General features: G+C 40.0%; 1 protein-coding gene across 1 annotated transcript; it reads left to right on the top strand.

Moving 5' to 3' along the window:
- Positions 1-10606: 10606 nt before the first annotated feature.
- LOC118495109 (succinate receptor 1-like) lies at positions 10607-11989 on the top strand. The gene is made up of 2 exons (XM_036001534.1): positions 10607-10794; positions 11045-11989. The coding sequence occupies exons 1-2, from the start codon at positions 10753-10755 to the stop codon at positions 11987-11989; spliced, it is 987 nt and encodes a 328-aa protein (XP_035857427.1). The 5' UTR covers positions 10607-10752.
- The last annotated feature ends 5233 nt before the right edge of the window (positions 11990-17222 follow it).

Below are 17222 nucleotides of genomic sequence, written 5' to 3' on the forward strand. Positions count from 1 at the left end.
GCTTGGGGAAAGGGAAGTTTGGGGTCCCCTGCTTGAGCTGCTGCCCTCACGACCCAACCCCGGATAAGCAGACGAAGATGGATGGATGGATGGATGGATGGATTGCAAGCTCGAAGTTTGATGTTGTTTCCCAAAGTGAAGGGATTTTGAGAACAGCAACACACAGAGAGCAGAAGGTGAGGGACATCTGAAGTCAGGCTTTGTCCTGGAAATGTACTTCCATTGATTCAGACTAGCCCAGTGCTGTTATCTGAGGTCAAAACAATAATACTGAAAATAAAATTTGAGGGTGTTGAACATTCTTGTACCCTCATAACATTACTGTAGGCCTACAGTTTTGTCACCAAGCAATAGCATTAGACACTTGTGAACATAGCACATTGTAATAAGTTGGATCAATATTGTATGATTTACAATTACTCTCAAAAGTATCATCTGGGGTTTCCTATGTTTTGCTGGAAGTTAGAGCAACTAGACGAGTCAAAGGTAATATGAAGCTATTGACAGGCGACCAAATGACACACTATGTCATAATTAAAATTACAGTTCTATCTAGGTTTAACAATTGTTGGAAACATTTGGGATAATGGAAGTACACAACATATATAACATAGGTATAGTCGACATTTTAAGGCAGAAATATTACAAAGTATATATTTAAAGCTGTAATAAATAATCATGGTTACAAAATATAATGTTGAACCTTGCTAAGCCAATTAATTGCAATTTATATAATTCATTTTATGGATATAAGCTTTTACTTTTTGACATACACTAAACATTCTACATACATACATTGTTTATTTGGATTACAATTAAATTAGATACGTGTATTGTTTTAAGTCTACATGGTAAGTTTACCATCTGAAGAAACTCTGGAGTGTTTTTATTTCTCACTAAGGAAAACATTTGTGATTTCAATAATCACCTTGTGATTACACTAAGAATATTGTTATATTGGGTTAGGTTTTGACATGCCAGATTTGTCACATTTACCTAAAGATTTTATTCTCTCCAATATCAAACTAAGCAAAGCTGGTACATGACTTTTGTTTTGATTTATTATTTATCTCGAACAATCAACAATGTTGCAAAAGAAAACAAAACAAATTCAACTTTGCTGTAGTCTTGCCCAAAAATGTGAGTGGCTTGTTGTGAAAGAGGTGAGATCCCCTTCCAAGTCAAAATTAATTAATTTCCAACACAACACCTGGTGAGCTCCTGTTTCATAGCCTCAGGCCCAGCTCTCATCAGTCCTGTTGGAAACACTTGCTTGTCTTTGCTTGCCCAGCTGGCCCCTTGTTCCCCCACAACCCCCTGGGTAAAAGGTAAATTGGCAGGTTTAGGATGAAGCCATGACACCACCTCCATAATACACAATAACAAGCTTTTGTGTTTCCAAGGTGTGTTACGCTTCAGTGCATGTTATTATTTAATTACATGTTCACAAACAAAACACACCACACACGCAAACACATACACACTCATGCATACCTCTCCATATGGTGCACATCCCAAACATTGAATCAGGTCTTTCGTTTTTTTTTTTTTTTTTTTTTCATGTATAAACATTGGATACACGTGAAAAGCTTGCGTACGCTGGTTTTTACATACACAGTGTGATGTGTAAAAATTTACTTGACATAAGAAGGTGCGGCAACCACGCAAACTTTTGAGCAGACGTGTGTACGTGCGGGTCGTCCGCAAAGTCTTGTCTAACGTGGCAAATTCGAACTGAAAAGTGCCGAAACTCACCAAACATTACAAAATAGTATAGTATAGTGTAATACAAAAGTTTCCGCTACTGTCATAAGACTGTTACGTTGACTATGAAAAAACATAATTATATCCGCTGAATTTCCATAAAAGTTTGATCATTTATGTCAGGGGTCCCCAAACTTTTTTCTGTGAGGGCCACATCATTTTCCCTTTCTCTAATGGGGGGCCGGGTCGGTCTGTAACAAAAAATGACATGGGCCGGAGTGACTACCAATGTTATTGTGGAGATTCTATTATGATTTTAAATGTATTTGTTATGCCTCCTAATGCTAGATTAACGTTAGTTTATTATTTTGTTATGCACTGTACAGACAAATGAACATTACTTTTCAAGCGATATATAGACTATTAAAAGTGCATTATTACTATCATAATGACATTTTTTCATATTTATTGCTATTGAAATCAAAACATACATACATTCAGTGTGAACGGTGAGCTTGCTTCTGGCTGGTGAGATGTCCAATGTCAGGTTCCATTCCTGTCATAGCCAGTCTCAAAGACTGATGCAAATGTTCATCAGTGAGTCTTGATCTCATGGGAATTTTCATCAGTTTCATGCGTGAAAAGGTTTGCTCACAGATATACGTGCTGCCAAAAAGTGTGGACATCTTCATTGCATGCCTTTTGATGTTTGGGTATGTCTCATTAGGGAGGGCAGCATAGAATTCAATGAGACTGTTGGGTTTAAATGCGTCTTTCAAAACATCACAGTTCTGTAACTCAGCCAACTCAAACTGACAAGAAGGTAGGGCTTTATCAATGTCGACAGCAAATGGGTTCTGGAAAACAAGTACTAGGACAAGTAGCTCACGGAATCAGACACCAAACTCTGCCTTAAGCATTTCCAGCGCTTCCACCGACTTTTCAGCTGGCAATGGGGCCACTGGTTTCTCAGCTGAGAGGTTTTGTGTAGTAGAGAGATGGGTGAAGTCTTGTTTTTGCACTTGTCCCACAAGCAGTGCTAGTTTCACCTCAAATGCTTTTATGTGGGCACACATGTCACATACTAGTTTCCCCTTGCCTTGGAGCTGCACGTTGAGGCTATTCAACATTTCTGTCACGTCTGTTAAAAAGGTGAGGTCCCATTTCCATTCTGTGTCGATCAGTTCTGGGACAGTTATGCCCTTTGTCAGAAGAAAGGCGTTGATTTTGGGTAGCAGCATGTAAAAACTAAAGAAGACTCTAGCTTTCCGTCATATGTGCTGAAACTGACCCTATGTTCCAGTAGAACTACATGAAGCAGGTCATTTAAAAACAATTCTGGCTCCTCTGGCACCACCTACAGCCTGTAGTGCGATTTGCAAAAACTTCTTCCACTTTCTCCTGCAGCTGGGCATACACATTATCTCCCATTTCTTCAATTTGTCTGGTGATTGTACTTGCGGACAGACTCACCGCATTAAAACGTCTTTCTTATCGGGGCACACCTCCTCCGCAAAAGCATTCATACATTTCTTGACAAACTCACCATCACTGAATGGCCTACCGCTGGTTGCAATCAGTTTAGCTACCTGAAAGCTAGCTCGAGGACTGGTTCAATTGGGTTTGGCGTACAAACGTATTCTGCTGAGCTAATAGTCCACTTTTTAGCTTCGACACTGTCTGCTCTCATTTGGCCTTGCAAGCTTGCATACTTGTCTCTGTGGCGGGTTTCATAGTGTCAGCACAGATGTATTCTTTGAACACAGATACTGTTTCTTGACAGATGAGACAGCCATTTCTTTGCATTGAACAAAAAAATAATCACTTGTCCACTGCTGGATAAATACCCTGCATTCAGAATCAACTTTTGTCTTTCTCAACCGTTTGGCCATTTTGTTGTGTCTTTGAATTTTCTTGCTGGCGCGCGTGCACCTGCCATAGTTCGGCAGCTAGCTCCCGTCGCTTCCCGCTGTCCCTTGTACCTACACCTTACCTGCGCCTGTGCAGTGCTGCTGCACACGAGGAGAGAGCAGAGAGGGAAGGGGCTGCTTCTCAGTCACAGAACAGAAGAGAGAGGCGACTGTTTTGGCGGCCACAAGAGAGAAATCCTTGCATGCTCGCTCACAGATATGGTTATTTTAATTTTAAAAATATGTCTCTGTCATTGTTCAGAGGGCCGGTCCAAATGTGGGGTCAAGCCAGATCCGGCCCGTGGGCTCTAGTTTGGGGACCCCTGATTTATGTGACTAATGGTTCACATCTTTCATACTATTAACTGTTTAATTCGCAGGCTACTTAACTTCTGTTAAACAGGAAGGCATGAAATACATGAAAAAGCCACTTAGAACATAGGCATACAGATGACAGAAAGTACTGTCATCTCACTCACTGTCTTACTCACTCTGCAACAAAAAGATTGGCTCAGAAAAATGCACTGAGCTTGAGGACTTCATGCTGAACTTACAACTTCTGGATGTAATTTCACAACATTAACACTATGCAGTTTAAATATGCAGTCTCTCTTTTAGGGAACGTTCCCTCAGGGTTATAACATTCCCTAAACATTAAGGGAACCAACCAACTGAAACATTCTCCTGTGGTTGCACTGTACCTCCACACAACGTTCCCATTTGGTTGTTTTTGGTTGTTCTGAGTGCGGTTTTGAAAATGTACGTTTATTTAAACCAGCTCCATTTAAGTTTTTGAAGTAGCATATAAAAGGTTTGCAGTCACTTGATTTAGATTCACTAACAAATGATTGGTCTTATAAAATCTAAGTAAGATATAAACAACATAGAAAGAGAATATATTTATTTTTAGGCTGATATCAATTTTGCTAAAAAACAATGCTTTTGTGCTTGATTTCGGTTTTTTAACTGTATTAGGTGCTTTGCCTTTCTGAGAATATAGTTCCCAGTTTGTATACGGTTAGAGGACGGCTGTGTCTCATATGACCTTGCTATTTGTACACCCTGTGACTATACAAATCACAACATGTAAATAGAAAATTGTTGGTGTTATTTTGTCAATTATTCGGAGCAGTAGGCTAATTGGAACCGGTTACCTCCAAGATCTGTGCTAGGCTTAGCTAGCGCTGGGGGCATCAGACAGAGTCACAACACGCACGGAGATGAGAAGGGTATGTATCGACTTGTCTAACTCTGGGGGTTATGGTGAATAAGCTAAAGTCCCAATAAGTCGGTGTGTTCCTTTAAAACAAGAATCTATCAATAGAACGATTTTCACAACTAAGAAAATTCACTTATTTCATTTCACATTTCATTTATAACAAGTGGCTCAGTCCAGTGTACAAATCTGACCGTTACACCCCCATGCCAGAAGGGGTGCCTCTGCTTTCAGGTGACCGATTGAAGTCCTGTCCTGACTTCCGTATACACCAAAGTCTGCTTCAAGATGGCGAACAGGGCACAGAAAACGTTATAAGATCCATTCGTTTGGTCCCAAATTCGAACTGAAATACTGCCATTGACTAAAACATATGCTGACTACACCTCACCGACGGTGTTATAACGCAAGGTAGGACAAAGATACCAAGAAAGACATTGTCGGCCGTCAACAGCAAAGACTTTCCTCTGCTCAAGACTGCTAGCCCGAATGCTAACGCGGGAAACATGTTAGCTTTCCACAGCTATGCCGCGAGTGCTGCTACCCCTATGGATACATCAACGTTGACGACAGAGACTGAGCCTTCCCTCGGTGATGTTTTAGCCGCCATAAGGAACCTGGACAACAAGGTGGACGTGTAACGTGGATGAGAGATAAAGCCATGGATGTATTAAGAGAAGCGCTGTTCACGAAACTGCAGGCTAACCTAGCACGACATAATGATTACACCTCCTTGGTTGTCTAAATACATCCATCGTTTATTTAGATAATGGTGATTATGTAATGTAATGTAATGACCTTTTAAGTACAGACTACTTTATTTACACCGTTCAAGTATTCTTTTTGCAATAAGTACAAATTGTATGGTCTTTTATTTCAGATGAATCTGTTCCACAAGCAAGAAAGCATTCCAGGACGGAGCGTGTGTCTGGAAGCCCTGTCCGTAAGTTAACATTTATGCATGCATTTAAGAAATGCGTGTGTGTGTGTGTTTGTGTGTGCGTGCGCACGTGATCAGGGTGCATTTGGAATAAATTGCCTATCTAAGGAGGAGAGGGAGGAATGAGCACAAGTGAAACTAGCAGATACAGTCCATCACCTTTTCACTTCTTCATTTCACACGCACACGCACACACACACACACACACACACACACACACAAACACACATTATGGCCCTTCCAACTGCTGAAGTCACGCCCTTTGTCTGACATAGAGATATGAAGAAATGTGGCACTAATGGGCATTAGAGGAGATGATATTGGCCAGCATCCAGACTCCCTCTGCAGGGCTAGAAATTCATAAAGGTTATATGAAGTCTAGAAGAGATGAGATGAAGAGAAAAAACATTGTTTGGAGACTGGGAGGTTCAAATCCTGAGCTCCTTGTGTTTTTCTTCTGTACTTCCATCATTTACTAAGTACTGCTTTACTATCAGTCACTAGGGTTAGGGTAAGCTGTATGCTGTAAATATGCATTCAGTATGTCATCATATTTGACCTATAATTCTACAAAAGGTGAGTACTTTCACTGTGTGATGAGGGCACTGTAACATACTGATTGGTATAGCTCCTCCTCAACTAACTAGTTCATCAGTTCATCACAAGCTCTGTCATCTATTTCTTTTCTGCCTCACTGGTGCTCATTCTGTCTCCTTAACAGTGCACAATGATTTAACAATAAGGATTTAGGATTAGGACTCATGCATTGTCCCCCATCAATCCATCAGATTGTTTTAGTTCATTTGATCTAACTTCAAGGTTTTTTATTTATGTTGTTGTTGTTGTTGCTACTTAATTTCATCAAAGTCATTTCCCACAAACACAAGACAGGACACTTGTGGAGTTTAGCCTGGTATCAGATCTTTGGGCTAATACTGCTCTCTGCTGGATTACATTTGTATCACAAGATGTCTGTCAGGGCTAGTACATTAAATGTGCTGCAATAAATGCTATTTACGGTTTATATACAATTCCCATCAATTTCCTTCTCTGGTATGAGGATTGTAATTTTCATAGTTGTATGGGCTCTTTTATGGGCTACTTTTATACCCGTCTCACAACTCCATGAACACATACACACACAGGCGGTAGGAGATTACTATGGTTTTCAGTAACTGCATTCAAATTTAAATTCAGTGGTACACTTTGGAGGTAGTTTAGTACAGTGGTTTCCAACCTCACTGTTGGGACCACTACAAGGGGAGAAAAGCAACAAAAACATTTCTGCTAGACAAAGGTTTTCATGTGTTCCTCCAGTCTTTTTTTCTTCTAACTTACTGGCTAATTGACTTCTTTACGGCTCTGAATTTTTTTTAAAGTAAAACACAACAACAAAATCCCTTTGGTTGAACTGGTCACAAGTGGTAGACATATCAAAATGGGGATGATGGTGATGAGGTCACAATGGTTATGTGTACAGTGTTGTAGTTGTAGCTTGTAACTAATTCCTAAGAATGACTCAAACCAACACATGTACACACACACACAAACACACACACACACACACACACACACACACACACACACACACACACACACACATACACACACAATGGCCCTTCCACCTGCTGAAGTCAAGCCTTTTTGTCTGAAATAGAGATATGATGAATTGTGGCACTACGTTAGAAGAGATGATATTGGCCGACATCCAGACTCCCTCTACAGGGCTAGAAATGCATAAAGGTTATATGAAGTCTATAAAAAATGTAAGACAAAAACATTGTTTGGTGACTGGGAGGTTCAAATCCTGAGCTCCTTGTGTTTTTATATAAACAGTTGTGTACTTTTACTTTTAAAGACAAACACATAGTCCACAGATCATTCACTGTGAATTGTTCAAACCAGAGAAACCTCCAGAAGGCTGGCCACATAAAGACAACCATTAGTAATGAGGAATGGTCATGTGTTTAACATAAGCTATCCAAAGTCAGTGTTAAAAATAAGACTTGTGTCACTGCTCCACTGTTGGTCTTCACTAGAACAAATCCAAAATCTTCTAAAACACAGGAATGCAGAAAGATTACTCTTGATCCCAGAGTAATATAACCAAACAAACCACTGTCAGTCCCAGACTGGGGTTTTTAAAGACATGCCCATTCTATTATACCTAGCTTACTGTCTCTGCAGGGCAAGGTAAAAAATAAATAACACTAACCTGACTTTGTCTCACGTGTCTCTCAGCTCATGTGCTTGGCTAAGGCTGACCAACAGTGTAAGCTTTGTTGCCAAAATATACTGTAGGCTCCCTATTAGAACCAACATGATCAAGATGTGTTATGCAACCACAGGAAAGGTGCTTGATACCATAGATTGAAAATGAAAGTCAACACTGTAGTATAGTTTTGTGGTTTGTGCTCCATTGTTCCAAAGCAAAGTGAATAAGGCCTTGTTCAGACTGCCAGCCCAAATCTGTTTTTTGGCATATCCAGATGGTATCCAGATTGATTTTAGAAAGTCTGGACAGCAAATAACCAAATTGAAATGATTTTTTTTTTTTGCAAATCTGATCCAAGCCACATTTGGAAGTAGTTTGAAATGCGATTCCATCGGATTTCTATAAATGCGTCTCAGTTCGGACATTCTGGCCAGGAAGATTGTAATGCATTTTTTTGCTCGTGATACTGATAATAATTGACTTTTCTCATGTGTAGAGAGCATGTGAACATTTCTCAGATGTTTATAATTAGCATGTCAAAACACCATGTTCAATTTAAAAGGATTAGAATTAAAGACACCAATTGTATGTCAGACAGTCAAGAAGAGCATCAGGTTTGGACTACATCAACAGATATATACACTTATAGATACACTTCCACACTGATTAAAGATTAGGTGTTGAGATTAGTTAAGAAAGCTACATCCTCAATCGTCATTGTCACATTAATAGAGGTCTAGGAACCCATATGATTAGTTAAACCTAGCCCTGAGTCATCTCTTCATAGAAAAATGTTAGTTCAAGCACTTACAAAGAAAGAACTGTGTATGAATTACCACTTCATATTCGTCAGCTCTTTGTCCAAATACATTTTCTATTACCTATAGACAGACAAAATACTGGAATATCTAGTAAATGTTTGTAAAGCAAACAGTTTATCATACTTTTATTTTTAGACCTGGGCTTAGTTTAATTTTGCTGCACATTTCACTCCATGCATTTGCATGATGTTGCCATTCTTGTCCCTAACATGGGTAGTTTGGTTTGTACGTTTTCCACAGAGTCGCTTTGTGATTTTGTACACTGTGCCCAGGTTTCCATAGGCTGCAGCTTTCTCGGCTTCACTTGCCAGATGTTCAACAAAGACCCTTTTGTCTCCCCTAGCACTCCTCTTCACCTCTCTGTCCTTGTTTTTATAGGACATCTTGGTTTTCTTGAGGAGTCGTTGGGACTTGGTGTTCAGCATCTTTACCTTCAGCTGCTTCATCTCTTCAACTTTCTGCCAAGTGTTAGCAGATATCCATTCTTTGGCCTCTTTCTGCTTGAAGCCCAGGACCTTTTGTGCTGTTTCAGAGTATATGGTCTTGATAGCATTCCATTTGCTGTTTATGGTGGGTTCTTCTTCCATTTCAGAGGAAGCCTCTGGCGTGCTGCAGCGGTTCCTGAGTTCCAACACAAACTCCTTGTTTTTCTTTGGAAACTGGAGTTTTGCAATGTCCAGTTTCTTCTACCGATGGCCTTGTGGGATTGACTTCTTTAACTTGAGTTTAATGGTGGCAGCGATTAGGTAGTGGTCACTATAGGCATCTGCACCCCAGTAAACTCTAACATCTTGCATTACGATTAGTGATGATGTGGTCGATTTGGTTGATGGTCCTACCTTCAGGTGACTGCCATGTGAGCTTATGGATGTTCTTATGTGGGAAGATGGTACCGCCGATGACCAGGTTGTTACTCATGCAGAAATCAACAAGCGTTCACCATTGTTGTTTCTGTCGCCACATCCATGCCTGCCCATTGCCCTCTCGTTGTTGCAATTGTCGGTTCCCTCTTTGGAATTCATGTCACCAGTTAGGAGAAGAACGTCGTGTTGGGGTACCTTTGAAACCGCCATTTGGAGTTGTTCATACCAGTGTTCTATGACCTCCTCCTCAGCCTCGCTGGTTGGTACACAGCAAATTAAGACTTGCAGCTTAACTTATTTGGACCAACATTTTAGAAGGTGTTGTTGGAAAACTGTAAGTAGAGAAGGCTTTATGAATAAATCAGTTAGCAGCCAGACAGCTCCATCCTGCACCAGCTTATTCTGTTTAAAAACAATAAATATTGACTTATCTGCTGGTTGATTTATGTGTTGCACTCTTGCAATGCCACAATCACTGAACGCAATGCTGTTTCACTGACAGTAAACACATGGATGGACCCAGATAAATATGAAATCTGTTTCTACTTGTTGCTATGCCACTGCTGTTAGAACCCTTGCTATCTGCATTTTAACCCTGCAAACTTGTAATGATGCATAGTTCTTGCATTGGATAAAATACCTAATTAAATACAAATCTGAAACATAAAATTGTGTAGGTGGAACACTATTCTTCTAGAGAATACATGAAACCATGATCTTTTTTTTCTAATATAAATGCAAAAGTTTGAAATAACTGTTGGAACAGCAGATCACAGGTTAAATTTGGTTGCAAAGTAAAAAATGTTCATCAGACATTTAACACTGACGCCAGCCAATCACATCCACTTTAATACTCTGGAGTGCCAGGTAGCCAGGCAAAGCGTGGGTGGGCAGTTTTACTAATTACTTAATAGGTAACCTATCAAGTCTGCTAGGAAGTTTTCTTTGGTTTGTATTATCTTATATGCAAATCACACTCAAAGTGTGTGTTTCTCAGCCATATCATATAAGAGGCACCAGAACCGTCAGACAGCAGTGTTTATTGTTTCCAGTGTACAGATACTGTCGTAGCTGCACCTGCTCATGGCCACACTCAATACTCAGGCTACCAGCAACTACAGCATGGTAAGTCTTATACTAACACATACAATATTGATGTTGTGCTGAATGTGTTAGGCTCTGAACCTAAAATGTCTTCCTATTAAATCTGTTGTTGAAAATTGTCACAATTCCAAATCATAGAACTGTTTCTATTATTACTCACGTTTGTCTCCTTTCCCTCTTACTTCCCTTCCTTTCTCCTCTATATTCCTCTATTCTTCCTTCTCTATTTTGTCCTCTTCTGTTCTGTCCTCAACTCCCCTCTTCTCTTCAGGTGCCACCTTGTACAAAGATCACTGAAGTGCTCGAGAGGTACTACCTGTCACCGTCTTATGGCATCGAGTTCTGCATTGGTTTTCCTGGCAACTTTGTGGTTGTACTTGGTTACATTTTTGGTTTGCAGCAGTGGCAGAGCTGCAATATTTACCTCTTCAGCCTGGCAGTCTCCGACCTAATTTTCCTCTGCACGCTGCCACGTCTCTCGTACAACTATGCGTACAAACAACCAGAGACCAGTCCCCATGTTTGCATTATAAACCGCTATGTACTAAATGTAAATCTTTACTCTTCCATCCTGTTTATGGTTTTGCTAAGCATGGACCGCTTCCTGCTCATAAGATATCCAACACGGAACCACTACCTGCTGAGACCACGATCAGCCTTGATCATAACAGGGCTGAGCTGGCTAGCTGTCAATGTGGAAATTGCTCCATTGATATCACTGATGATAGATGACCTCCGAGATGGAAACTGGAGTCGCTGCAGGGATTTTGCCAGCCTGGAAGGAAACATCAATATGTTGGGCTACAGCCTGGGACTAACCCTGACTGGTTACCTTCTCCCTGTGCTTGGACTTTGTGGTTTCTCCTACCAAATTTCACATCTGCTCCGTGTCCAGGAAAGGGCTGTCCAGAACAGGACAACATCATACAAGCGGCCTTTAAGGGTTGTTTTAATGGCTGCAGTCATTTTTCTGGTTCTCTACACTCCATACCATGTGCTGAGAAATGTCAGAATAGCATCTAATAAGGCCTGGGCAGGGATTTGTACAAAAATGTACATACAGGGCCTGTACACCTTGACCAGACCGTTGGCCTTCTCGCACAGTGTCATCAACCCTGTCTTCTACTTCCTGATGGGTGACAAGTTCAGAGAGCTCCTATTCGCCAAGCTCAGAAAGCTGGGCAGAATGAAAGAGCGGCAAAGAGGGCCAGACTGAAACATAGTGCAACCAAACACGTGGACCACCTCTATCTTTACATCTATTTTGTTAAGGTTTTATGCTTTACTTTATTTCCGCTGTGTTTTAATTACCTCCACCCATGGAGGTTATGGTTTTGGTTTGGCTTGTCCTTTGTTTGTTGGTTTGTTTGTCTGTCAGCAGGATAATGTAAAAACTACTGGCACGATTTTATGAAACTTGGTGGAAGGGTGTAGCAAAGAATCCAAAGAAGAACCCATTGAATTTTGGAGCGGATCTGATGTTCCACTTTTCTGCTTTAAATGCAAAATACTGCTGACATTTTCACCCAGTAAAAGCTTTTTTTTACTACTAACGTTAAAGACAGTGATAATGAAGCTGTAGCTCTGGTTTCACTCAAGAACAGAATGGTGTTGTGTGAGGTTTGTGAAGTGTTCTAATATGTCCGCATGTGCATAGTAGTATATTGTTCTTTATTTTAAGATGTAATCCTGCTAATAATCCCCATTTTTACTAAATGTATCAGTAATATGATTGTGTCTTTTTTGTTTGTAACTTTATCAAAATAGAGTTACTTTCCCATGTAGTCTATTCTCCCCAAGCCTGATTATATGTGATAGAAGACATGTCTAGATATCCATAAAGGGGAACTGATGCAAAGTTAGCTTTCATGTTAGTAACAGTGCAAGTAACATAAAATAATTTATAAACTTAATTAAAGATTTATAAACAATTATAACATAAAAATTCAGCTGAAAGCCAGAGCCTATTTTTTTATTAATGCACTAACGTTTAAGCATGAGTATGTATATGCAGAATGGTTGCTGTTTGTATTCATATCTGTATTTGTTGAAAAAGCATAACTATTTAATCAGATGAAACCGGAGGTGGATGTTTTGTCATTTGTACTACTATTTTTGGCATGTTTGTACATATTACTTTTAAATGTAATAAAATATAACTTAACTCAACTAATAATTATTGACTGCTTCTTCTATTTTCTATTGGGAGCTTAATTATTTGTGAGAAAATAAAAATACATGAGATGCATTGAAGAATTTCTTTTTTCATTTTTAAATATTCATTGTCTTTTAAATAAAAGTGTGATACTTTAGCTAGACTTCAAATAAAAAATGCTGAATTTCAATTCCATTACAGTACAAGCAATACCAAAAAGTAAAAATAAGTCCTAATGGTTTATGATGCATACAATATAACAGCAACATGCAGTTAGAAGACATTTATCACATCACCCCATTATTGTCACTTCCCAATCCCTGCTGAGTGATGTTGTGTATGTTTGCGGGGAGAGATAAGAGCCTATACCAAATATCAATTACATATATTTTTGTCATTCACATAATAATCCATTCCATGTAGTTGGCTGACAGAATACCTGTTACTTTTACACTTTTAATGAGTGCCAATACCAGTAGTGATGAGGCCACTGTGACATACTGATTGGCACAGCTCCACCCTCGACTAACTAGTTCATCACAAGCTCTGTCATCTATTTCTTTTCTGCCTCACTGGTTCTCATTCTGGTTCTCCTTTTTTTCTGACTTCATTTCCATTTAACAGTGCATAATAATTTAACAATTAGGACTTGCTCGCATGCATTGTCCCCCATTAATCCATCAGATTGTATCTTAACTTCCATACATTAATTTAGTTCGTGATCTAACTTTAAGGTGTTTTATTTCATTTTTTGTTGTTGCTACATAATTTCATCAAAGTCATTTCCCACAAACATCAGGCAGGACACTTGTGGAGTTTAGCCTGGTATCAGATCTTTGGGCTTATACTGCACTCTACTGGATTACATTTGAATCACAAGATGTCTGTCAGGGCTAGTACATTAAATGTAATGCAATAAATGCTATTTATGGTTTATATACAATTCCCATCAATTTCCTTCTCTGGTGGGTCTCACTTGTATGAGGTTTGTAATTTGCATAATTGTATGGGCTCTTTTATGGGCTACTTTTATACCCGTCTCACAACTCCATGAACACATACACACACAGGTGGTAGGAGATTACTATGGTTTTCAGTAACTGCATTCAACTTTTAAATTAGATGGTACACTTGGGAGGTAGTTTAGTGCAGTGGTTTCCAACCTCACTGCTGGGACCACTACAAGGGGTCGCAAGACAGGTCTGAGTGCTTTAGTGACATTAGTAAGCAACAAAAACATTTCTGCTACCTACACAAAGGTTTTCAGGTGTTCCTCTAGTCTTTTTTGTCTTTTTCTCTAACTCACTGGCTTATTTACTTCTTCAACAACAAAATCCCTTTGGTTGAACTGGTCATAAATGGTAGACATATGAAACTGGGGATGATTATGATGAGGTCACACTGGTTAAGTGTACAGTTTTGTAATTGTAGCTTTTAACCCTAATTCTTAAGAATGGCTCAAACCAACACACACATAATGGCCCTTCCACCCAATACTATGTTCCTGCAGTACCGGACTCTGCATTTTCAGGCCCACATTTCTACGACCACATTTCCAGGACCCCAGCTTTTTTTTTTTTTTTAACTACAGCACCGTCCCGGAGACTGCATTCTCAGGACTGCATTTCTAGGACCCTAGTTTTTCAATACACCACCTACTGAATTGGATGACCACACGTGTTTAAAAGGTTCATTCCACCCAAAATGTGAGGGTGAAGACAGAACGGACCCAAACGCAGACAGCAGACAAACAAGTTTTATTAAAGGAGAGGGAAGAGGAAGGAGTGGGGAGGCGGACGCCGGGGACAGGAGAAGGGGCTCTGGGGCTGGAGTAGGATGGTGAGGGAATGCTGAGGGAGACTGTAGGGCTAGGATGGTGAGGTAATGCTGAGGGAGGCTGTAGGGTTAGGATGGTGAGAGAATGCTGAGGGAGACTGTAGGGTTAGAATAGTGAGGGAATGCTGAGGGAGACTGTAGGGCTAGGATGGTGAGGGAATGCTGAGGGAGACTGTAGGGCTAGGATGGTGAGGGAGCTAGCAGGGAATAGGATTGCGAGGGAGCTGGGGATGCGCGGGGGAACCGGGACCAAGGGGGCTGAAGAGGGGGCACTGGAGTCCGGGGAAGATGGGAGTCAAGGTGGAGGGTGGCTGGAAGCTGGAACGAAGGCAGGGCAGTGCAGGAGCAGAGCAGGATGGAGCGGAGAGCCGTGAGAGGGGGACCGAACGGTGAAGCCAGCTGACTGGAGGTACGGGAAGCGAGTGGAGAGAATGACTGCAGGGAGGAGACAAAAAGTTAGCGACAGACAAGGACAGGTAAGTACAACGTTTTCTTAGAGAGCTTGTGTTAGCGTGTCACCAGAATGACTGAAGCAACGATCAAGCGAAGATGATGAGTGGATCGGGGGTTCATATACTGGCTTGATAGTAGATGGCTGGCAGGTGTGTACAGCGGGAGGGGTGATGGTGGAATGACGAACAGGTGCGTGTAATCAGCTGGCAGGAGCAGGCAGGAGGAGGGGAACAACACAGGAGACACACACTGTAAACCCGAATGTTCAAAGTAATTAAATAGATTAAGTGGGGTATACTCAAAATTTTAGAAAAAGTTATACTAACTTAATTTTGTCAAGTTGGTGTAACATGTTCTTCATTTTTGAGTATTGTTAACTAATAATTTTTGATTAAATGGAACTATTTTGTGTATAAGTAAGCATAACTTAAAAACATAACTTAAGTGCAACTTAATAGAATTAAGTAATTACATACTAAGAATGATAAAGTCCTGTTATTTCTATTGTTTCAAATAGGGGTGATTTAAAAAAAAAACTTAATTTATATAGCACATGTTAAAATACAATAAAATCTCAAAGTGCTTCACCAAATAAGTAAAATTGATCATAATAAATAAATTGCAATCAGCAAATGGTCTGAAATGCATTAGACATTAGTGGAAGACAACATGTATTTATTTTATTTATTTTTTGTATTTTTAAAACAGTAACAATTTGATTGAGGCAAATGGTCTGAAATGCATTAGACATTAGTGGAGGACAAAATGTATTTATTTTTTGCATTTTTATTGTCATCAATTTAATGTTGCTTATATATTTTTTATTTTTATTTAAGTGTTGAGCAGCTGCAGGGATCATTTTTTATGCCGAGTTAATCTCTGATTCAACCTGCGAAGCAGAAGGTGGTGCTAATATGCATACTACCTTCCTTACCGCTCTTTGGAAAAAAACAGAAGAAGAAAAGTTTGAACAACGCAGCAAGGCGGGAAGCAACAGACAGTAGGCTTGCAGAAGTTACTACCTAAGCAGCAGCAATCAGCCTCACTGGACTTACTGTAAGTTTTGAATGTTAATATTCATTCACTTTTACTTCTTTTATACATTATACATTTTTACATGCGTTTGTCTCAGAGAGTGTAGAACTTCTCCAAGCCCCCGCCCTTCACTGGCTTATCACGGAAGTCTTGTAGGGATTGGCAACTTGTCAGATATAGGTTAGCTGCTAAAGAGCTAGCTAGCTAGCTAGCTAGCTAATTAGCGCGACCACTAACGTTACACACTCCAGCAGCACAGCTAGCGACCCACCACTACCAGACTCACTGAAGAATTTTACGACGGATGAATCTAGTAATCACACGCTCATTCCCCGCTTAAAGGTGGTGTTAGAAAATGAGTTGTTAGTAGAAGCACTAACAGACACCTCATATGCGATAGTTAGTTTTTTGTTGATGGAAACTTTCAATAGTGCACCGCTAAGGTCCAATATCATATTAAAAGAGCATAAACGAGCATAATGAGTCAAACTGAGTTCCTACACTGCAAGTCCGCGCTCCCTGTAGCTTCTAGGGACGCTCGTTTTAAATTCTGTGTGAGCAGACTGTCTGAGACACGGAGATTGCGGTTAACAGAACACGAGTCAACTGCCCGTGCTCGCCCACTTGTGTTGCGTCGGTTTTAAAACAAACGACCCTGCTGGAGGCAAGCTGCTTTTCATGACAAAGATGAATAAAGTAAAAACCCTTAACAGTAAAGCTTTGGTTTGTAGAAATGGCATTATTGTTGATTAAGCATGCAGTAAGGTTCAAGTGCTGCTGCTTTTCTTTACAGTAATGTTAATTTTGCTTGATGGCTTTAGTAACTTCACACTTTAGGGATCAAATGAAAAGATCATTAACAGGGAACATTTATAAGTATTTATAATTCGACACTCTTTGAATGCTTTTACTTGTTCAGTTTCAGATCAGTTTATGCCTTTGCATCTCTCTGTTCCAGTTTCAAAAAGTT

Source organism: Sander lucioperca, chromosome 5 (assembly GCF_008315115.2).
Source record: "Sander lucioperca isolate FBNREF2018 chromosome 5, SLUC_FBN_1.2, whole genome shotgun sequence".
NCBI lineage: Eukaryota > Metazoa > Chordata > Actinopteri > Perciformes > Percidae > Sander > Sander lucioperca.